General features: G+C 42.1%; 1 protein-coding gene across 3 annotated transcripts in view; it reads left to right on the top strand.

Moving 5' to 3' along the window:
- The window catches only part of LOC110077083 (uncharacterized), a 34,515-nt gene extending 11,568 nt beyond the window's left edge, over positions 1-22,947 (top strand). For 2 of the 3 annotated variants that reach the window (XM_020789795.3, XM_020789794.3), the window contains exon 4: positions 598-3,751. In XM_020789795.3, coding sequence (XP_020645454.3) covers positions 598-1,043 — 446 coding nt within the window. In that variant the 3' untranslated portion in view covers positions 1,044-3,751. Of the gene's footprint in view, positions 1-597; positions 3,752-22,797 lie in introns of those variants that run through there. The other variant, XM_020789798.3, reaches the window with a different exon arrangement.
- Positions 22,948-24,407: the final 1,460 nt, after the last annotated feature.

Here is a 24,407-nt window from a genome sequence, read left to right as displayed (position 1 = left end):
ATTTTGGAGTGGCCATCGCAGTCACCAGACTTAAATCCGATTGAGAACCTCTGGTGGGACTTAAAGAAAGCAGTTACAGTGCACAAGCCTAAGAATTTGACTGAACTGGAGGCTTTTGCCCATGAAGAATGGGCGAAGATACCCGTAGATCGCTGCAAGACACTTGTGTCAAGCTATGCTTCACGTTTAAAAGCTGTTATAACTGTAAAAGGATGTTGTACTAAGTACTAAGATTGAATGTCACTTGGGGGTTGAATAAAAACTAATAATGATGTGAGCACAGAAAAGACATTTGTGGTTATTTCATTATAAACTTAAGGTTATATTTCTCTGACCTACAAGTGCCTCTTTCATGTAAATGTAAGCAAGATGACTGAATGATCAAAATCAATGTCAAAATGGCCAAAACATTCAATTTCAGTGGGGGTTGAATAATTTTGAACACAACTGTATTTAGGCAGTTTATTAACCAAGGGTTCAAGGATGGGTAAATGCTGCATTGAGCTGATTTTTGTGCTGTTTCAGTACTTTGCATCATTTTGCCATGTGTACTTTGTTTTTAACTTGTGGTTTTGGATGTTTTGGATCTATTTTCAGGTTCCACTCTGGCCCCTTCACCAGCTCTTGTTCATGACTACGAAGCTCTTCCTTCCGAAGAGCGCCTGGCCAGGGCCCGAAAACGGCAGAGGACGACCAGGAACGAGTTGGTCATGGAGTTGTCCCGGATAGCTGATCGGAGGGTCCAGACGGCGACCGACCGGATCCTTTCTTCTCTGAACAGGTATGCCGCGGCAGACTTGCAGGACCGAGAACGAGAGAGAGCTGACACAGCGCAAATCATTGCCATCATGCATCGCCAGACAGAACTGCTGGAATCGCTGGTGCAGATGCAGTCGGCCGAACAGGCACCAGGCTCCCCAGCACCCTCTTGGCACCCTCGCCCCCATTCGGCAGTCTCTCCTCCTTCTCGCTCAGGAGTTACACGACGGACGCTAATGCCCCGGGTGAACCACAGAAGGAGGCCACAGAAGTACAGTTCTTAGTGGCGCTTCCTTCCATTGGGTCCCTGTATTCTGGGTCTGATGGTTCAACTTTTTGCTTACATCTCTTCCCATTGTATCCTATTTTATTCTATCGTTCTTAAAATATTACAGACCTAAACTCTCCCCCACTGGTTTAAATTAAGAACAGGTCATTATTATCTGGGCAGAGGTGATAGTGGTTTGGGCAAGCTGAAGATCAGCAATCTGCTTCTTCCATTTGATGCTTTGTCCTCTTTTTATAGATGGGACCGGATTTCCTCTTCCTCTTTCCCAGGAACCAGTATGTCCCATAGGGGACTGTTGCAAATACAATATAAATTGAATATCAAGCATGTCTTCACTGTAAACAGTAAGCTGGTTAAAGCACAGATCATAGCAGTGGCAATGATGCTTTCCCAGAGAAAGATGGTTTGGCGCTGAAGTGGGAAGTGGGTGGAAAAGATATTACAGTGAATTACAATGGAATAGGTTATTTTTCCTCTTTCCAGCTAAAAGCACGACTTCTGCCCCAGGAATGGCATGGCTCCTGTGGTGTTCCACCTGTCTGCACCTCTGGTATGGGCAGTTCTGTTTCAATATCACTGGAGCCCACTAGCTTTTTTGAAACCAACGTGCTGATGTTCCCTTTCCATTGACATTGGCAAGGTGAGATGTCACAGAAGAATTAAGGAATGATGAAACCTTTGAAGAAGGGGTAGATGTGACTTCATGGAGGGGATAGCCGATTGTGTGCACTAGGGCATGCATCATGTGCAGTGACTGGAATCACAATGAATTCCATCCAGTTTTTCTCCAGTGTATAGTGTCGACTCCAGAAATTTGTAGGTGTGTGATAGACTTCTGGGTAAAAAGAACTGATTTGCATGGTTCTGATTTGTTTAAATTGCTTCTCAGCAACGCCTCATCCCAGCAACCATAGCACTGCATAGGAAAACAAAGGAACAAAGCATGAGAGGTACCAGCAAATGTGTGGGATGGACTGTGTTGTTGTTCTTTCTACCAAGTTTGCTGCTTGGTCTGTGCAAACAAGGCCTTGCTTGTTCAGACTAGTGGGGGCGAGGTGTGTGTGCAAGGATTGATTCCTACCTCAGTTGTTGATACTAGGTGCACCAGCTGGGCCATGCCATTCACTGTACAGGGGCTGCAGGAAACAGAATAAAACGTTACCACTGGAATATATAAATTGTACTGGATGAAAACACTGGGTTTTAAATTCCAGGGATCCTTCAATGAGAAGATCAGCTCATATTTTCTGGAAGTCCGATTGCATAGTACTGTTGAAATTCCCCAGCAATAGACAGAGACAGGAATGTGCTGAATATGTTCTGAGTGGGGGAGTATCTTTGGCTCATATGGACAATGGAGCAGCCTGACTAGTGTCCCATAGGTGGCCTGATGGTATAACATGCAACAGGAGTGAGGAACCTGCAGCCTTCAAGATGTTTTACTCTCTAGCCTTAACTATTGGCCATGCTGGGGGTGGGCAAGGAGATAAAGAGGGATGTAGGCTAGGACACTGAGTTGGAGGATGGGAAGATTTCCTCATCTGTCCATCAGCGTATTGGTCATTGGAAGACGCTTAGAAACAAACTAGTCAGCATGAAAAATGTTCCCCAGGGGGATTAAACTTGAAAAGGATAGGACCAGAGGGAGTGTACATAAAGGTTAATAATAACTTTGACTTCTTCAGATGTGAGTGGCAACCAAATTTGGAGGCATTGGATTGTATTTTGCTAGCTTTGAAAGATAAGAGATGATTTAAGCACCTGTGGAGAAACATAGCACAGAACCTTAGACAGTGGGAAATAAATCATTTTGGTCTTCCGAGGTATGGGTTTGACAGCTGGCTATGTGAGATCACATATTTTAGCAAGCTGTTCAGCAAGGGTATGTTTCTCTTAAGAAATGTATGGTCTTGCTGAGTATGTTGTTTTGAAGTATAAGAGTGTTTTGAAGTATAAGTATATATATAAGAGTGAAAACCTCTGCCTTTCTGTTGTTTTAATTTTTTCATAAAACTTTTGTTTAAATGAACTTTGTCTCATTCTTTTTTTCTGTCCTAACTGAAAGCTGTTAATATTGAAAGGCATTCATCCTTGTCTGTTGGAACTGAGCATTAAAGGAGGGTAAATCCTCCAGTCCAAAGCTTGTGAAAATTAAATGTTGGGACTATAATTCCCTAAACCCCTTGCAGTGTGTAACCAATGGCCACGCTGGCTGTGGGCGGTGGGGGTGGGGTGTCTGAGCATTGCAGTCAAAAACATTACTTGTCTCAGAGTACCTTTTTCCCAGGTTGCCTACCCACTTCACCAGATCCTCCCGGGCAGTGCTCCTCCAGGTGACCCCCTCCAAAGGAGGCCAGGAAATAATCTACAAGAAGCTTGGCCTTCTCCGCTGTGGCACCAACTCTTTGGAATCAGCTTTCTGGTCGAGCTGCACTTGGCTCCCTCCCTCCAACATTTAGAAGGCTACTGAAAATGTTACTGTTCAAAAAAGCCTTTCAAAGGAAATCTACCTGATTCTTACGCCTCGTCCTCTGCCTTCTATTTGGAAATTAGGCCTCTTGTGGTATGTTGCTTTATTTGTCTGATTGGGTTTATTTATCATTTTATTGCCCTTGTTTGTCTACTTTATCATGTTGTAAATTGCTCAGAATAGTGCTTTGCGCTAGTCAGGTCATATAAAAATAAATAAACAAACTTTTCCCACTTCTGGTCCATTCTGTCCTAGACTGCCTTCTACATTGTTATCTAAGGATGTGCCTCTCAGACTTTAAAACAACAACAACTTTCATTGCCCTTTAAGCTCTATGGAAGGCACCGCCCAAAGACCTATGTCACACAGGAAGCAGCTTCCCTTTTTTGTGCATTAATAAAAGGAACTACAACTGAAGGAGACCATGCAACCTCCTCAGAGTTGGATCCTTCTCCAGATGAGCAAAATATAGATAAGTGTCTGTAGGTGTGGGTCTATGGGCTGCAAACTGTGGAATTCTCCCTGGAGAATTCTGGAAGATGGGAGCTCAAAAACACCAATTAGTTCATTCCTAGTGTTATCTCTTATTTGACTCACTTTGCATCTCTTGCCCAAACCTTGCCTGGACAAGAGTGTAAGCTGGAAAGGAAAGCAGCACAAAGCTGCAACTGGTGGACAGAAGAAGACCACAGTCAAGTACTTTGAGTGAAAGTGCAGGCAAACAATTCTGCACTGAGAATGCTATGAGGAAGAAGACTATATGAGTTTTAGCTACTTCCCTAGCCCCAGATGATTCCCTTTCTTTAAAAAAGGCCTTCCTCCACAATCTCGGAGCTTCAAGTGTACAAAACGTATCAATGTATTTTCAAGAGAATGGTAAAAATCAGTATTAGAGCCAAGCATAGAGCCCATATTTTCTGCTTTTTTGTTCCCTGATTTGGCTCTGTTACCATCCTTAAGTTTAGAGAAGAGTGTTTGTGTTTTAGGAATGTAATGAGATTATTTGTTTGGTGGGATGTGGAATTATTCCTCTTCCACTTATGTGCCCGCTGATGGGATTCAACAGGCACAGTAGCAGTGTGAGGAAAATACATTTTTGTACATTGTTCATCTGGTCTTGGGATTAAGTTACCTTGTAGGTAGCCATTAATTCATGCCACATGTACAACACCATGGCTTAGTCCAATTTTGCAGAGGCTATGTGATGTAGAACCACTAGCCACTGTTTGTGTAACCTTTCACTATTGCCTGTCCTGCTTAGGACTAATGGAGGTGCAAAGCCAAAGATGTCTGCAGGGCCACAGTTCCCCACCTTTGTTCTAAGATATAGGACAAAAAATAATTACATTAAGAGGAAGTCAGGGACATGAGCTTGTTGGCAAGAATGGCCTGCAAGGTCATGAAAATAAGATTTGGCATTGTGGGACAAATGGTGAAATGACTGAATGGCCCTGTGCTTGCCTTTGTTTTTTTGTGCACTAGAGATAAGGTGCATCAATTTCTTGGTGGAAGCCTGAACTTGAGACCCTGGGAAGGTAGATAGAAACTGGTGTCTTTAGTTGCTGGTTCTTGGGTAGCGTAGGAGGGACCCTAAGCAAGGGATGTGTCAGGTTTGATTTTTTTACACCTGACCTTGGTGGGATTCTTTGGGGAGATGAAGATCAGAGGCCAATTCACTATGAGGATCTGAGATAATGCTGATAGGTGGTAAATCCTGGTCATAGGTGTACAGAGTTGTTCATCTTGTACATAGGTGTACAGACTCTTGTTCCCAGTCATCTTGATCACCCCCCACTAGGCGGGTTGTCCCAGACACACGCCCTCCCAAATTCATGGATGCCACAGCTAATAAAAGTGTGACCTAATTAAACATGAAGGCCAGCACGCTGTTCCATATTTATACGTGCAGAGCTCTAGCTGTGGGAGCTGCCATGGCAATCTGGCAAGGTGCTGGCCACAGGCAGTTTTGTGACCTGGTCAGAATGCCATGGTAGCTTTCATCCCAATGTGTAAATATTGAACAGGATATAGACATAATGTTACTGATTTTCCCCCAAATACAAAGAACAGGGATTGCGATTTATGAGGGGTATGGGGGGAAATTGGCCCTCTAGATGCTTTAGACTGCAGTTCCCATTATCCCTGAGGATGATAATGTCATAGGCCAAACCATCTAGAAGGAAAGAGTCCCACCACCTGTGGTTTACAAGGAGACAGGTGGCTTCAAATACAAACCACTGTTGATGAATCAAAACTATTGAGGCATAAGGGACATGTATGGCTTTAGTTCAGCTTTCTGATGCCTGGTGTCTCTAAATGTGGTGGACTACATCTTCCATCACCAAATTAATTTGCGATGACAGAACAGTATTCTCAATCCATCTGGAGAGCAACATGTAAGATTGACTGACTGATAGTAGAGCTGCGTAAGAGCCTTGCAGGAGCTTCTCCAAAGCTCCTGAAGGAAGAAAGACATACCTGCGACCAATACCTGGATGGTAACTCCAGATTGACTCAAATCTTCTCATTGATATTTGCATATTTAACCCTGTAGCTGGCCAGCCAGAACCAGCAAGTTAAAGCCAAACTTCTACAAATGAAATCTTATAGTAAAGTTCAGAGAAGGGCATCATCATCATCATCATCAATTTGATTTCGGTAGCGCCAACCTGACTATCAAGGCACTCTGGGTGATTCACAACAGAAAATAATTGAAGCCAACAAACCAAAATAAAATAACATCAAATAGTACAGAAAAATAAACGCACACTAAACATTATAAATCACTTACAAACACTATGAACTTAAATTAACCCACAAAAACAAAAATTAATATCAAAAATAATAAAATAATTCTTAACATGGCTATTTTATCATGGCCTGCAGCTTCAGAGGATCTGAAACCACCTGGAAGTAATTCTTGTATTCAGTGGAAGCTGTATGGAGCAAAACAAAACCAGAATAAGATGTGCTTTAGCAATGTAAAAAGCAGAACTGAGTTTGAACTATCTCCAGAGATTTTTTTCCCATATTCCAGGAGGGGGCAGCAGAAGGTCATTCCCATTCCTACCAGAAACTGCCAGTTCAGCATTTTGATTTTGTACCTACCTTGAGACAAGAAAGCAATTTCAGCTCCGAACACGGAAAGTAGTCTTATGCTGTGGCAGGAAACTGGCCCCCTACTTATAGTTCAACATGGTCTGCAACACTGGTCGGTGACACTTCTCTATGCTTTGAGCCAGGAATCTTCCTAGTCTTACATGCCAGGAAATTAACTTGCAGGTTTCTGACTGAAAAGCATGCAATGGACCACATAGGGCACAGCCCCTTCCTTACAAAGATGATGGTGAGTTTCAGATGTTGGCAGCCTTGTAGATGTTGTCCGGCTACAACACCCGTTAGCCCTCACAATACAGACAAAACTTGTCTTTTAAAAAGTATTGTCCCAGTACAGAATGTCCAGTTCTTTTTATAGCCAGTGAAGCCGCCTTTGCTTTTCATGTGACTTGGAGAATACCAGATGTAATCATTCGGCTGTGGAATCTTCCATTTTTTACTGCATACACTTTTCTTATACCGGGAGATCGTTTTATATTGCTTAAAGATGGGAGTTTATTTGTCAAGGATACAATCCCTCTAGCAACCAGGTCTCTGTTGACTTGGGGGGTTTCCAAACCTAGTGCACTGTCTAATGTGATTTCCAGCTTTATTGACACAAAAGTTGTTTAGCCTATTTCTGTTTCGTCCTTCCACCAATCTTTGTGTCTTCACATAGCAATGGGAACAAATGTAGATACCACCATGATCGGCTGTATGTAACGTGTTTCTTAACGCCCCAGGAGATCTAGAGAGGCAAACTGGAAATGATCGCCATGAGAACTAGAGCCTCATTTCAATGTTAGCAACTTCCTATGTCCATTTTACCTCTGCAACTAAGTGCAAATGTTATGACTTCCTCATGCTCTGCCTTTTTCCTTCTCTCCAAGGTTGCCATAGGCAGGCACCTACCAAGAGTCCACTCCTCACTAGGGGACCACTGAAAAGAGTCTTTTTCAACCTGCTTCCCACTTTTTGGCACTGTGGTCTCTTTGTTCATCCACTCTTGTTCTGACTTAGAGGGGGGTGAGCGAGCGAGGGGGAGGATTGGTAGTTCTCAGAGCTTGTTTGTTCACCAGCTGTCTGCTGTGCAAGCAATTGAAAATTATGAGCAAGAAGCATCTGGAGACAATGGCGATAAGAGAAGCTTTGCCCAAGAATCCCTTAAAAGCTGGATTTGGCACAGCCCCCACCCCCACCCTCACCCTCCAGTTTGCCACCTTCTAGCCAAATCAAGTGTTTTGGATAACTTGAAGGCTTGCATATTTTGTGACCTTTGGATTGGCCTAATCAAGATTTTAAGAAAAATGTAACTTATTTATTTATTTATTTATTTATTTATTTATTTATTTATTTATTTATTTTTATTTATTTATTTATTTATTTATTTATTTATTTATTTATTATTTTATTTTATTTTATTTTATTTTATTTTATTTTATTTTATTTTATTTCATTTATACCCCACCCATCTGGTCCAGGGACCACTCTAGGCGGCTTCCAGATACTTAAATAAAAACAACAAATATACACAAAATTTATGACATCCACAAGTAAAATTAACAGGTTATACAAGATAGCAGAGGAAGAGAAGGAAAAGGTAATCAAGGGTTGACTGGAGGGAAGACCTGTACAAACATCCATGTTTTCAGTTGGTTTTTGAAAATACCCAGCAAAGGGGCCGTGCAAATCACTGAAGGGAGATTGTTCCAGAGGCGAGGAGCCACCACCAAGAAGGCCCGGTTTCTAGTTCTTTCCTTCCGGGTCTCTCTCAGCGTCAAGCTCCTCAGCCTCACCTCCTGACTTGCGTGGGTGATACGGGTAGACCTTGGTGGGAGGAGGCGTTCCGCCAAATATCAAGGTCCTAAACCGTTTAGGGCTTTATAAGTAAGCATTAATACTTTGAAGTCAATGCGGAACCAAATGGGCAGCCAGTGCAGCGCGGCCAGAATAGGAGAAATATGTTGGTACTTTCTCGCTCCGCTAAGGAATCTGGGCACCGCATTCTGCACCACTTGGAGTTTCTGCATAATCCTCAAAGGCAGCCCCACGTAGAGCGCGTTGCAGTGGTCTAACCTTGAGATTACGAGCGCATGTACCAAGGTAGTGAACGTCCCCGTGTCAAGGTAGGGCCGCAGCCGGGCAATCTGCCATAGGTGGAAAAAGGTGGTGTGGACTACCAACGTCACCTGTGTTTCCATAGTGAGCGTTGGGTCCAGATGTACACCCAGGCTACGGACCCCACTCTTCGCGGCCAGTATCACTCCCCCAAATGTGAGGGAGTCACCCGAGCTGCCAGCCATGGGGCCGCCCACCCTCAGAACTTCCGTCTTGTCCAGATTCATACCAACTTGTTGGTATCACAGCTTCACAATTACCAATCTGTTTCAGGCACAGCTCAAAGTGCTGGTTAGGATCTTGTGTTGCTATATCATAACATGTTGCATTGAACTTATGGTGATTACAATAGGATTTGCATGATATGTAAGATATTTAAGGAGTGGTTTTTACTATTACTACTTCCCAGTGCAATAAACTTTAAATCAGCAATAAAAATCAACAATAAAATAATCAATAAAAAGGATGATAGATTCCTTTGAAAAGGAATACCATGATGAAAACTTGTAATTCTAGAAAGTAAAGTACAAGCTGCTCTAAAAGCACTGGAAGAAATAAATTACCAAGCATAGTAATTCTCCTCAGTGGTTGCTCCCAGGCTGTGGGACTCCTTATCAAGGGAAATTAGGCATGCCCCTTTCTTGATCTCCTACTGGGAGGCAAAGATCTTTACATGTGGACAGGACTTGGCCCACTAACTGCATGTTGAGGAACTGTCTTTTAGTGAAAAGTGTTGTACACTTCTATTTTCTTCTCTGCTTTTTCCCTTGCTGTGCTTTAAATGGGTTTAATTACTGCCTTAAGTCCAGCAATGAAACAAAAGATGGTAGAGAAATAAAACAAATAATCCTTCCCCTCAGAAACCTGAGGGAGAAGGAAATAATAAACAAAAAACTCTCTCTCCAGCAAAATATGGCTAGATTACCCCATCTATCAATCTCTAGCAAAAGATTACAGTTTTCTCAAGTAACTGCGAATACTCCTCAACAGTGTACTATTATTGTCTGACCCAGCTATGGTTAAATTATCCATGCTTGCCCAATAACTATTTCTGCTGTAGAGATGATGGTGGAAACATATTGGCTTAAATGAACTCCCTCCTTCCAGATAGCTTCACCTCTTGTGTGAACATGACTGTTCCCACAGTTCTGGTAGTTATTCAAGGAATATTCCATATGGACTTTTCGAGTCATGAGAAGTAGATGCAGGTTCACTGCTGAAAACATTACAACAAGTTACTCCAGTATTTTATTAAGTTCTTTTGACCAGAATGGCACCTGTGTGGTGCAGAGTATGTTCCAGGGGAAATGACTATTCCATACTTGTGGATTGATTTCAGACCGTTTAGCTATGAAGGTCTTCTTTGATTATTTCTCAATTTCACAGTCACTCGCTCATTTATATTTCTGTACCAACTGTGATGCACAACTTATCCAGAGAGTGTGTAGCAGTTATTCAACAGGATTAACACATACTAGGCTATATCTGTTAAGTGTATATGCAACAAGTTGTTATGCAGCTTAGTTCAGTGGGTAGAGTGATGGACTAGGACTTAGGGGCCCTGGTTTTGAATCCCTACTCAGCTATGGAAATTCACTGATAGTGTGGAACTGATAAAACCATTCCTTTAAAATCTTACTTATCTTGAAAGCCCTATTAGGGTCACTAATCGTTGTTTTGGACTTGGCGGCACATAACAATGACAGACTATAATCATACGTGTATATGCTACAAGTTGTTTAGGTTACACCATAAAAAGAAGGGCATTTTTCCTATGTGCAGTCATAATTGCAACACATGTATAATTGTTATTTGGGGAGGCAGAGAATTCACTGCAAGAAGTTATTTGTTTTTAACAATTCCCCAGCCTTATATGACACAGAGTCTTCATCTGTGTGCATTTTAAAAAGGAAAGGGTCATTTCTTCATGCACTTTTCAGAAGCTACTGTCACACCACACTGAACTCTGTTTCAAAGTCTTTTCTGTGGGGCACGCTCAGCTGTAAGTGAACAGGGCTGCTTGACACATGAGTTGGAAGCAGGTATTTCTTTAACTATTTAAAGTAGACTTTTGATCGTAATTGCAGTAGTCAGGATCTTGACAAGAACTCTTTTCTGCTCAGTGAACAAATGCTCGTTATAACACACGCTGCACTTGCATTGCTGCAGAAGCTGTCGAAAAGGTATTGTGGGAGCCAGTATTTACCGTACATCTCCATTCTCTGTTAACCATTTTCAGGCTCTTTGTTTTATTTTCTGTGCAAAACATCTTCCTTCCCAAAATGCTGCTTACAGCTCATAGAATCTATTACTTTATTCCAGGATGGATAGATGACAGGTTGCTGGACAGTACTTTATTAAAGTATTAAATTAGGGTACTGTAAGCTACCTTGCTGCTGCTTGCTGGAGTTTTGCTGTTATTATGGTCTTTATGCCAGCAACACATTCTTTAATACGAAGCTTCAACACAGAGTTTCCTGGAGACATCCAAGATCCAAGCATTGGCATCAGCTCAATTTGGGCCTCACTAGAAGTTCTAGTCTTCCTAGTATTATGATCACACACAATTACCAGAGTGCTGATTGCGATACTGATCACTCCCTGGTGTGTAGTAGAGTAAAAGTGCGAACAAAGAGATTGTATCTCATGAAAAAGGAAGGAAGACCACGTCTTGACATCCACAAGACTCTCAATCAAAGAAAAGTGGAGGAATTTGCCCAAGCATTTGAGAAAACCCTTCCAGGACTGGCTGACGCAAATGCACCTGAACGATGGGAACATTTCAAGAACGCTGTTTAAAACACTGCCTTGTCCACATTTGACAAAAAGACAGACAACTGGTTCGAAGCCAATTTGGACGGGTTGATGCTAGCCATTGAGGATAAGAGGAGAGCTCTAGCAGCATACAAAGCTTGTCCTAGTGAATACAACTTATAGGCTCTTCGAGCTGCTTGTAGCAAAGTCCAACATGCTGCCAGGAGATGTTCCAATGACTATTGGCTTCAGCTCTGCTCTCAGATACAGATAGCAGTGGACACAGGTAACATCAAAGGAATGTATGACAGTATCAAGCAGACTTTAGGCCCAATAGAGAAGAAATCTACTCCCTTGAAGTCTGGTACAGGTGTAATCATCCAAGACCAAGCACAGCAGATGGAACACTGTGTGCAGCACTACTCTGAACTATATTCCAGAGAGAATGTAGTAACCAAAGAAGCATTAAATAACATTGAGTGCCTGCCTGTCTTGGAAGAGTTGGACAGCGAACCAACTTTAGCAGAAATAAAAGTGGCCTTGGATTCCCTTGCCTACGGCAAGGCACCTGAAAAGGATAACATCCCTGTTGAAGTGCTGAATTGCTGTAAAGAGGCCATCACCACCAAACTGTATGAAGTATTTCATATTTGCTGGAAGGAAGGTGGAGTACCACAGGACATGAAGGATGCAAACATTCTCACATTGTATAAGAACAAAGGAGACAGAGGCAACTGCAATAACTACCATGGCATCTCTCTACTTAGTGTTGTAGGGAAGATGCTTGCCCATGTTGTGCTGAAGAGGCTCCAGGTGCTTGCAGACAGAGTCTATCCAGAATCACAGTGTGGATTTCGAGCTAATAGATCCACCACTGACATGGTATTCTCCCTCCGACAGTTGCAGGAGAAATGCAGGGAACAACAACAGCCATTCTTTGTGGCCTTCATAGACCTTACAAAAGCATTTGACTTGGTTAGCAGGGATGGCCTTTTCAAAATACTTCCCAAGATTGGATGTCCACCTCGTCTCCTTAACATCATCAGGTCCTTTCATGAGGAAATGAAGGACACTGTAGTTTTTGATCGCTCAACATCAGATCCTTTTGACATCCAAAGCAAAGTGAAACAGGGCTGTGTCCTCATGCTGACCCTGTTAGGGATCTTTTTTGCTGTCGTGCTGAAGCACGGCTTTGGAACTGCAACAGCAGGTGTCTATCTCCAGACTAGATCAGATGGAAAGCTCTTTAATCTCTCTAGATTGAGAGCAAAGACCAAAGTCCAACTGAAATGCATGCGGGACTTCCTCTTCGCCCATGATCCAGCCATTGTTGTCCACTCTGCTGAAGACCGACAACAACACATGAATCATTATACCAATGCCTGCCAAGACTTTGGACTAACAATCAGCCTGAAGAAAACACAGGTCATGGGCCAGGGCGTGGGCTCACCTCCCTCTATTACCATCTCCATGCAAGAATTGGAGGTTGTTCATGACTTTGTTTACCTTGGCTCAACCATCTCTGACACTCTCCCCCTAGGTGTTTGAGCTGGATAAACGCATTGGCAAAGCAGCTACCATGTTTTCTAGATTCACAAAGTGGGTATGGCTTAATAAGAAGCTGACGGCATATACCAAGATCCAGGTCTATAGAGCCTGTGTCCTGAGCACACTCCTGTACCTTTGTGCACAGCAGGAGAGGAAGCTGAACACGTTCTATATGCATTGTTTCCGATGCATTTTTGGTATCACCTGGCGGGACAAAATTCCAAATAGATTAGTCCTAGAATGAGCTGGAATTTTTAGCATGTATACATTACTGAAACAGCGACGTCTACATTGGCTTGCGCATGTCGTGAGAATGGCTGATGGTCAGATTTCAAAAGATCTCCTGTATGGAGAATTAGTGCAGGGAAAGCGCCTCAGAGGGAGACCACAGCTGCGATGCAATGATATCTGCAAGCGGGATCTGAAGGCCTTAGGAATAGACTTCAACAGATGGAAAACATTGACATCTGAGTGTTCAGCCTGGAGGCGGGTGGTGCATCATGGCCTCTCCCAATTTGAAGAGACCCTTGTCCATCAGGCCGAGGCAAAGAGGTAGTCCCGAAACCAGCAAAACCAGGGAGCTGGACAGGGGACAGATTGTATTTGTCTTTAGTGTGGAAGGGATTGTCATTCTTGAATTGGCCTTCTCAGCTACACTAGACGCTGTTCTAAATCCTCCATACAGAACACATTACCATAGTCTCTCGAGACTGAAGGATGCCTAATGTAATTTAATCTAAAAGCCGCCTTAGGTCCTTTTTAAGAAAAAGGTGAGGATAAAAATAATTTATAATTTAATTAATTAATTAATTAATATAAATGATCTGGTGATCCACCAAACAGGACACTTGACACTAAAGGATTCTGTACTCAGGAATTTTAGCTCAGCATGCAAAAAATGAAAAGGAGTGTGTTTACTCCTTCATACTGTTTGGGTTCCTTATACTACTCTTGGGTTCTCCATTCAGAACTGAATGGAGCTTTCAGACCCACCACATTAAAGTCATTTCCTACTCCAAGCTTTTTAATTTTTTTATTTTGGGGCTATTATTCAGGGAAGTAGGGAAACAACGTTGCTGCTGCATTGGCAGGGAAAGACCCCTCTGTAGATTGCACCCAGCTTTTACTAGCTTGATATCTTGTTATTTTCTTACAGCTTCTCTTCTCCTGCCTCCATGGTTTCTTAATTTCCTTGCCAAATAGCATCACTGATTTTTTTTTAAAAAAAGTCCAGTGAAATATTGGCAAAGTCACTGCTTAATTGTTTAAAAACAAGCGTTGTTGAGCTTCTGATAAGTGGAACATCCCTCCCGCATGGCAACACATCCTCTTCCTACACCCTGGGCAAGCATCACTGCTGGCAAGCAGAGGATGGGTTTGCTTGATGTGGGCTCCCACTTGTACAATGGCAAATCTTGCACGAGTGGCATCATCCTGCATTACTACTCTGCTGGGACTTTCCACTCAGCAGAACCTCAATGCAATGCTAACCAGCCTTTCCTTTTTTTTTCTTAAGTAAGTTGGAAAACCTCCATAGTATCATCTATTGCCATTGCTGTGCAAGTTGAAGTGCTGTGAGGCACGTTGTTCTAAGAAACTGATTTGGTGACAAACCCTCCAACTAATGTCCTGGACCAGTCCTGCCAATGGGCAGAGTGAGGCAACTGCCTGAGACAATAGGTGTTGAAAGGCTATTTCTCCTGTGGCTATTCCTTCCTCTCGGAGGACAGAACAGTTTGTACATCATGATCCAACCTGCATCCCTAAACTAGTCTGGTGTCTTTGGGTATGACAGAGGGCATAGTCTCACTGCTGGTGTCAAGCTAAGATTAAATTGCCAATCCATTCAGCCTATGCATGTGGAATGGATGCAGGCACCAACTTCCTGTTTACCTTGACAACAAAATGTCTTAGGTCTGCCTAATAATATCATATAATGACTTTGCAAGAATAGTGTCCTATGTTGGATTAAATGCTTCAGACAGTGAGATATTAAATATAGTTTCCTGCTTCTCTGCCAGGACAACTGTACAACTAATTTCTGACCATTAAAAAAATATTCCAAATACATTGTCAAGCTTTTTTTCCCTGTCTATATCTACACAAAATAAAAGTAATACTTTCTGCCACTTTGTGCAAAGCTTTCCTTTATTTGCCATCTTCACTTCGTTTATGCAAAGGATTCGTTTCTTCAGTCTTGTATCTGTCCAATTACAGTTCAGTTTCTCAAAAGAGATTCCCCCCCATTTTTTGCTGATGCACTTAGATACTTTTTTCTTTGCCTGAGGCATTTGTGTAGATAGATGTTGCATCACCATGGTTATCACAAGACCTTGCTTCCTGCCAAAAAATAAAAATAAAATAAAACTGTGTTAGAATCCTTGAAGTTCTACACAAACAGTCTTTGTATCTATATTGGTTTAGGATTTTCAAGTTCTGTGTGGCTCACATTTGAAGCTTTCTTTCTTTCTTTCTTTCTTTCTTTCTTTCTTTCTTTCTTTCTTTCTTTCTTTCTTTCTTTCTTTCTTTCTTTCTTTTTCTTTCTTTCTTTCTTTCTTTCTCTCTCTCTCTCTCTCTCTCTCTCTCTCTCTCTCTCTCTCTCTCTCTCTCTCTCTCTCTGTCTCTGTCTCTGTCTCTGTCTCTGTCTCTGTCTCTGTCTCTCTCTCTCTCTTTGCAACCAGATTTAAGCCTAGTAAGCAGACTGTAGAATTTTAGACAGAAAATGAGAAAGGGAATCATTTTATATTAATCACCATCACATTATTGCTACAATGATATGGGAGTGCTGACATACGGAAGGAGCTAATTAGTATATATTACATGGGTCAGCATATGGAAAAACCACATGTGGAGTCTTTAAAATATAAGGGCTTGGAGGCTAGACTTCCATGCAGTCACCCTCCGTACTTAGAGGAAGCAACCTCAGTTTAGAAGCACCAGTTTTTAGGCAGCCAAACCGACATTATTCACACAAAAAACGGGTAGTAGCAGGGCTTGGGGGACTCTCAAGGCTTGCAGAAGCACAGAAAGCATCTCTGTGTGTATGTATCTGCATGCATGTCACATGCATGTGTGTGTGTGCATGTCTGTGCACATACACACATGGCTTGGACAAAACTACCATTTGGTTTATAATTCCCTGAATCTCTCAGCCAACATGACTACTGGTCACACTAGCTGTGGGGATTAGAAAACATGTAGCCTGAAAGGTAACTTTTCCAAGCTCTGTTCACACCCAGATACATCCTAGTGAGGAATTCGACAGTGAGCAGAGAATATGACTTCACTGTTGTGTGTGGGAGATGGACAAAAGGGTGGAATGGCAGAAGGGAAGTTTTGGTTGGCTGGTACCCTGGACAGGTTCACTGCAGGCTGTAACATTTTATTGCAGGTCCTACTTGTCTACTTCTAAATCCTTCAGGAATGGGACAACTTGGCTGAGATTGCGTGACTTGCCGAAAGCCATCCAGTTGAGCTTCATAGCTGAATTTGTGGCTTAATATAAAGTGCACACCTGCCACCTTTGGATCTTCCAAGAGCGAAACCTTCCCTGCATAGAATAATGTGGAGTGTTAGACACCGAAGTGCAGACACTACTCATCGTCTATAAACTCTGTGACCGGAAATCTCCTTTTGCATCTGACTTTTCATTTTGTATCAATTTATTGAAGACCATAAAACCCTTTCATATTATTTAGTAATATTGTCATACAGCTGCCCAGAGACCTCTGTGTAGAATGGGCGGCATATTAATTAATTAATTAATTAATTAATTAATTAATTAATTAATTAATTAATTAATTAATTAATTAATTAATTAAAATAAATAAATAAATAAATAAATAAATAAATAAATAAATAAATAAATAAATAAATAAATAAATAAATAAATAAATAAATAAAAATACTGGCATATAGTTATGCTAGCTTACCAACTATTAACTGGCACACATATTGGCATACTAACTAACTAGCTAACTCACAAATTCATTTCTCTGTTTAGTAAAATTCCTTTCAAAAGGATTTTAAACTCCAAGTATTTTAACTGATGAGAGGAATTTTAGAAATAGAAGAATGTATGCAGATGCTTATCTGTTTAAACACGTGAAATGTTAGTTCACAATATGGAGAAATTAGGTTTACAAAATTACAAGCAATGTAGTGGACAGATATTTCCCTCTAAAACAAGCTATGAGAATTTATTCTAAGTCATGAACAAAGACTGAACTTAAGTTGTTCAAACCATTTGCCGTGACCAACCACGTTGAACTATAGAAACTGAATGCAGGAAATGGTGGGGGAGGAATTTGTCTTCCATCTTCTCTGCAGCTCTCTTTGGGTATGATTCAGATGTACAAATGTGTACGGCTGTGAACCATTCTATGGAAGGAAGAGGAGGAGGGGGCAATTTGCACCTTCTCTTTTCTTTTTAAATCCACCCATCCCTCACACTGTTCTAGAGGGACCCTGTCACCTTCTCCTTCTTCTATCAGGAGCTTCCACTGGATTTAAGTCCGTTTATGAAAGGATGAATGAACAACTAGACAGACAGGCAAACACAGACACACAGAGGCTCAAATCCTGTTGGGCAGTTGCACAATAGGTGCAAGTTTTGCCTGTGAATTCCCATAGTTAAGAAATCTCCATGGGCATTATTTGTTGCATCTCGTGTCGCATTACTTGATGTGCTATAGACAATGCCTATGGAGATTTTGCAGCTTATGACAATTTGATTCCAAAAGTTTTACTTTTTGTGTAACTACAGAACTGGATTTAGGCCACTGTCTTGCAGAATAATAAAGAGATATACAGACTTAGTAGGGAAAGAAAGAGTCATAGGATAATGGCTTAACATGTAAACGAGGGTTGATCAGCTACAATTGTTGCCAGTAACTTTCTGTTGTCTCCAGAATTTATAGAACAAACAAACATATTATGGCTAAAATCTCTTGCACAACTGTATACCATGTCAGGCTGACAAGCTATGACCATTGTTCAGCAATGAAAAGTTTCTGTTCCATGCACACCGTCCAAATTGCTAGTGGGGACTGTAGACTGGGGGAAGTTTTTAATTTCCAATTGCACTAGTAAAGCCATCCAGACGGCAGCTATTTCTGGGCATTAACACCTTTTCCCATCCTGTAGCTCCCAAAGGCTTTCCTGGGACAAAAGGGATCCCAAGGGAGCCTTGGAAACTTTAAGTCTAAGGGATTGGAAATTTTAAATAAAAAACAAAACAAAACAAAAAATGGCTGCGGCTATATATATCGTTAGTCTTATGTGGCACAGTGTTATACAACAGTATTTCAGTCACTTTATTCCGGTATAATATACCTGTAATAAGCATTCTAACAGGTATTAAACTGAATCTGTTTTTAGTTCTCAGTTACTAAAGAAAGATCCCTAGTCTATATTTTCTTCACACTTTATCCATTAATCCACTTGTTTTGAATTATAATAAGCTACTCTGTTATTGATAGCATTAATGCAACTTGGAGTGCTGGAGAAGAGCAGTTTTTATTCCTGTGATGAACAGATGAAGCAAAAGCAATTTAACTGGAGCTGAATTACCCTTTTTCTAACACGTTCACGAATATAGCTAATAGATCAAATTTGGTCTGAAACTTGTCAGTGAAATGGGAACATCTGTCTCCCAGTTCCAGTAATCTTGAGTATGTTGACAGTGTCACCAGAGATGAAAGAAAATCACATGTAAGGAATATTTCTCATGTCGTCCCTGGTGTCTGCACATTTGCTGTCTCCCTGATTTAACAGCCTCTTCTGGCTGAAGCTCATTTAAGAGAAGTGTGTGAAAAATGGTTACAGTTACGAGAATGTGGGCGAAACAGACCTAAGGGATATACTGGTTCCATATAGTTCTCTTTCTAATATATGAATTTTTATGAGTGTGAAGCGCTGGACAATAGAAGTGTAAATGGCGTGAATGGACTCAGCTTTCTGCAGTGGCTCAGTAAATGTTACTGCAGAAAATGTGCATACTTTCTAAATCATGCTGATGGATCATCTGGTTTTAACAGGCCGGGGTACCACTAGGCTACTCTGGATTTCAACACACTACATTGGACACCTGATCTCATCTGAGATCATAGTCACCCCGGCCTAGAACATCTAAGAGGACTTTTTGCCCACAGTAGGAATTGGTTTGTTCCTAGACTTTGATCCTGATTCACCAGCTAGAAGGTTTTCTGCCTGTCTGTCCACGTGCCTCTCACTTTCTCTCTTGAGGGCTTCTAATTTAGTTCAAGTTCAAAGACTGGAATTGGCAGCTGCTAATGCTATATGTAATAAAAGGTCTGGGTTAGGAAAAAGCTATGCAGCATTGACTCATTACAGGATAACGTAGCATTATCTCTATATTTGTATTCTGGCAAACGTTTAGACAAAGGCTGCACCGAGCCTAAATGTTTTTAGATACAGTTAAAATTACATTTAGAGTGCTCATTTGACACTGTTTTCGCCACCATACTTTTCAATCAGGAACTGCAATTTTCTTTACAGAGCAACTAGATAGTTATTTGTCTCTGTGTTTGTACCACGTTTCTCACTGTTCCTTTGATATTTATTTGGTTGACTACCCAACATCAGCACTAATCGCAAGTAGATCAAATCACTGAGAATACAGTGTATTTTGTTTGGCCAGCAGGAATTGTGTTTTTGGTAGCATTCCCACTTGCGTTACTTGAGCCTGCTTTTGGTTTATGTGACCAGCTGTGTTGGTCTTTTCCAGCCATTGCTGGGCATATCCAGACTACATTCCTGATGATGCACTAAGTGGAGCAAGTTGGGTGTCTCTGTGTGTGAACCCTACTCTTTTTATCTGTCTTCTGCTTGCACTGGTAAAGACTACAACTGCAATGAAATTTGTAGACTGTATTTTTAAACTGATACAGCACCAAAATGATACAGCACTAGCTCAAAAGCTTACTCTGTCTGGTTAATTCAGCACTATTTCACTTGCTAAACATTAAAAAAGAATAAATTTGCATGTTAGCAAAAGGAGTGGGGTAATAAAGTGGCAATAATCACAGAAAAGGGTGAGGGAGCAGAGGGTTGTGTTGACACTTGAAATATACCTTCCTGGGATAATTAAACATTTCTATGTGAACCAGGATAGTCATTTAAATGCCAGGATGCAATACAGAAAAGTTCACATTAACCTGTGGCAAATCTGGCAAGGAAACCAGAGTGTTATTCCTCCAATAAGATAAAGCAGAAAACTTCCATGCTAGACTACAATCCCCATCATCTGTCTGGAGAGGATGGGAGTTGTCATCCCACATAACTGAAAGTCTCCAGGCAGGAGAAGGTTGAAATAAAAGGGCAATATTTTAATATTTTAAGTTGTGGCACTCAGCTTACATCCGCTGAATTTGGAGTCACCACATAAACACAGACATCTTTCCCTGTAATAGCCCTTTTACCAAATAAAGCACCCTTTCTTCCCTTTCCACTGCTGCTTAAACTCTGCCACAAGTAAGGGCTGAATTTACACTACCCTTTTCTAAAGAGTGAGAACACTTCTGGTGAAGCACACAGAGCCTATTGTTTTGGAGACACAGCCTTGACTTTGTACCCCACTGCTGGCCAGCAGCATGTGTGGTATAATGTCTTGTGATTGCTATTTCCAAAAATCAGAAACAGGATTTGAAAACTAAATAAAGAGATTATTTAAACCCCAAAGAATAAGACAGTTTGATATTACAAACTATTAATCGTACAACAGAAATCTCATTCACTACTCTTCTCTTTCTTTATCATTTAAACATAATTCTCTGTATAGATGTGGATGGATGCTTGTTTAGCATACCTCCAGTTTCCCCATTTGTTTTCCCTATGCACCCAGGTTTCCTTTCGGGCACGACATGTACTTTTAACCCTTTTTCTGCTGCCTCCAGAAGATATATCCCTCTCTGTACAGGCTCCTTCATCTGATTCCTCTTTGTTCGGCTCTCTGTAGTAGGCTGGACATTCCCTGCTCCCCTTTTAGATGTAAAATTCATTTTCTTTTTAACACGGGGCTTCACTCTCTCAGCTAAGAACAATTTCCTCTCCTCCTCCTGTACATCTCTGGATTTTTCTTTATTTAAAAAGTCATGATTTACACCTTTCTTCTCACCCATAACTTCACCCTATTTCTTTCTAGGTGGGAAACCACTATACTGGGTCACCTCCAGATTCAAAGGCGAATTTCTTTGAAATGCATTCGTAACTCCTAGATTTATTTTGGATGTACACATAGTCTCATCTAGTTCTATTTCTTTATTATTCCGTTTCTTATATAGGGGTTTGCATTGCAGGTTTTCAAGGGCTTGTGCAGATACCGAGTGATCAAGCTTCTCAGACCTCCAGTTTAATTGCACCAATTCCTTAGGTACTGCCTCTGCTAATTGTGATTCATATCCCTCTAAAGCAGTGGTCCCCAACCTTGGGTCTCCAGATGTTCTTGGACTACATCTCCCAGAAGCCTTCGCCATCACCTCTGCTGGCCACGATTTCTGGGAGTTGAAGTCCAAGAACATCTGGAGGCCCAAGGTTGGGGACCGCTGCTCTAAAGCACTGATAGCGAACCTTTTTGAGCCTGAGTGCCCAAACTGCAACACAAAATCAACTTACATATTTCAAAGTGTCAATGCTGCAATTAAAACCCAAATGCTGACATTTTAGTTTAGAAAGAACAACTGCTCCTGCACTGCAAGGGTTACATACTTGGTGTTTCTCCCCCACCCCAGCAGTATTAACAAATAAATACTTACAATTTAACAATCAGAGGGACTGGTGACAGGGGATACATTTATAGGCCACTAATAAAAATATGTTTAAAAAATCATGCAAAATGCAAGCTTTTGTGGGTGAATCACGTGATCAGAGGGACTGTTGACATAATCTTCAGGACTCAGCCAATCCCAAGGGTGCTGTTGCTGCTGCCATGGGAACCCAACCCCTTTTCCCCTGTGTCTTTGTCACCTCATAGAGACCCACCTCTCTGCTGGCAGATAAAAGGGGCTTGCTGGGCAGGGCAGGAGACCAGAAGGGAGGGCAGTGGCCAGAGGGCAGTCCGGCAGGGAGAGCGGTAGCAGCTGCAGGGGACCCAGCCCTTCTGCCCAAGGCAAGTTCTCTTGTGAAAGCAGAGGAACTTGCTAAGTGGGCTTGCAAGTTAACAGCTCAAGGTTGGCGGAGATCTGTGGCTTGAAGCTGGCTGATGTCGGCGATGGACTGGGGGGAAGTCAGTGGACGTTGGTAGACAGAAGCTGGTGGAATCTGCCTGCCGAAGCTGGCTAAGGCCGCAAGGCGGAGGCTGGCAGCGGTTGGCGGATGAAGTTGGGGGACGTTGGCCTCCTGAAACCAGTTGGCGGACGTTTGGTGGATATCGGTGGATGGAAGCCTGGGCGTGTGTGTGAATCGCTGGTAGAGTGAAGGTGTGTGTGTGTGTCAGGGTGGCAGCTGGTTTGTGTGTGCGTGTGAATGTGTGTGTGAATGGGCGGACTGGCATTCCATGGAGATGGTGTGTGTGTGTGTGTGACCCAAGCATTTGGGAGCTGGCAGAGGCTGGCTTCAGAAGCGGAGTGGAAGAGATGAACAGGTGGATATTCCTGGTGGAAGCCAGTGGATGTTGGCAGGCAGAACTTCGGGATGAAGTTGCCAGAACATCGGTGGGTGGATACGCCTGGGTTGAAACCGGTTGACGGCAGTAGACAAGCTCGCCCTTTAGTAGTTTCTCTCTCTCTCTCTCTCTCTTTTGCAGGGCCAGAAGCTTCCTTTTCCCTAGGGGGATGAGAGGGACCAGAAGGCAGGCATTCTGCTGGAGCTGAACCAGGCCGTTGTCTCCGCTGAGGATACCTGTTTAGCCTTTTTTCCAAAACCAATAAAAGAATTTTTCCAGAATGGTTTTGAAGTGTTGTCTTTTTTGTCAGGGGCTATCATGGGATTATCTTCCCCATCCCCTAATTATATCTGTGGCTCAATGCCTGGGGTGGGTCTTTGTGAAGTCATGGTGTGGAGCCCTGTGATGTCACAGGAATTGGGAACATAATATTTCTCTATACATGTGTGAGGGAGTAAGCTAGGCATTGTGGGTTCCCTGTCTGAGCTCCTAAGCAAGTATATTATGTGTCGTGTTGGACAGACACAGGAAGCCAGTGAGCCCTGGTGCCATTTGGAGAGGGTTGGAGCTGGGTACCCAAACACTATGGCCACCCCATAACAATAAACGAGACTCACTCCTTCCCTTCCACCATTGCTCCTCACATTTGTTTGCCTGGCCTGGAGATTCAGGGGAGCCCAGCTATTTCCTGGCACGGCAGCTCATTCTCTGAGACCTGGAAAGCCTCATCTTCATCAATACCACGAGCACTCCATGGACAGCTCCTTGCAGAGTACAAGTGGGGAGAAAATATGCCACTTCAAAGAAGCTTCCAGTCTAACCTCTCACGCCAGTGCCACAACCGAGGATATGGAGATGGGCAATGATTTGGAGATGAGCGTACATTAAAATTCATGTGGATCCATGCCATTGATAGATGGCAAAAATATACTGGTACTGCAAAACCTGCTGCTTGAGGGCAGTGGCTGCCTCTGAGCACCTAAGATTTCAGTTTCCCAATCTCAGGATAACATGATGTTTCCTGAGCCTCATGTAAATTTTTCTTTTTCAGGAGTCATTTTTAAGCTAGGCTCTGTCATTGCTAAGGACTTTTCATTAGTTACAAGATCTTTGTCTCAGGACTTTCAGAGAACAATAGAATGGGATTTACGGATGCTTTTAAACAACCCCAAAAGTTAGTGTTCTCCTTTTGCTTCTGGGCAAAACTACTTTCATTGGGTTTTCTCATAAGCATACAACCCTCTTCAGAACAGTTATTAATCTGGCTGTCCAGGAAACTTTTTCCTCCCCAACTTTCTTCTGTTGCTGTAGTGGGTGCTTTCTGACTTCGTTGTGAGCGTGTATATATGAAACCACCCTTAACATGTTTTATCCAGTTCCTACTACCTCTATCAACTACAGTTCTCTCTAAGTGTTCAGGGGTCAGTGGATTTAGGCTCTTATTAAATTTTAAAATATAATTGAAAATATCATTTTTCTTTTCATCACTATTGGGATTATCATTAGAGTTTTTCACTAAGTTTTCCTTAGCTATTCCTGCTACTTCAGGTCTCCTCTTTAACCCAGGGTATCCCTGTCTTTGGCAGTCGTTACAGTTTTGAAAATATGATCTTATTTGTTTCTCCTTCCCTAACTATCCCTCTTAACTCTTTCAATCTCTCTCTCTCTCTCTCTCTCTCTTCTTCTCTCTCTCTAACTGCCTTAACTGGCTCTAACTGCCCCAAACTGTCTTTTTCCCCCCTTTAGTTCCC

The sequence above is a fragment of the Pogona vitticeps genome, chromosome 4, assembly GCF_051106095.1.
Source record: "Pogona vitticeps strain Pit_001003342236 chromosome 4, PviZW2.1, whole genome shotgun sequence".
NCBI classification, from domain to species: Eukaryota; Metazoa; Chordata; class Lepidosauria; order Squamata; family Agamidae; genus Pogona; species Pogona vitticeps.
Note: the sequence above shows the minus strand (reverse complement) of the source record. Positions and strands in the feature narration are given on the sequence as shown.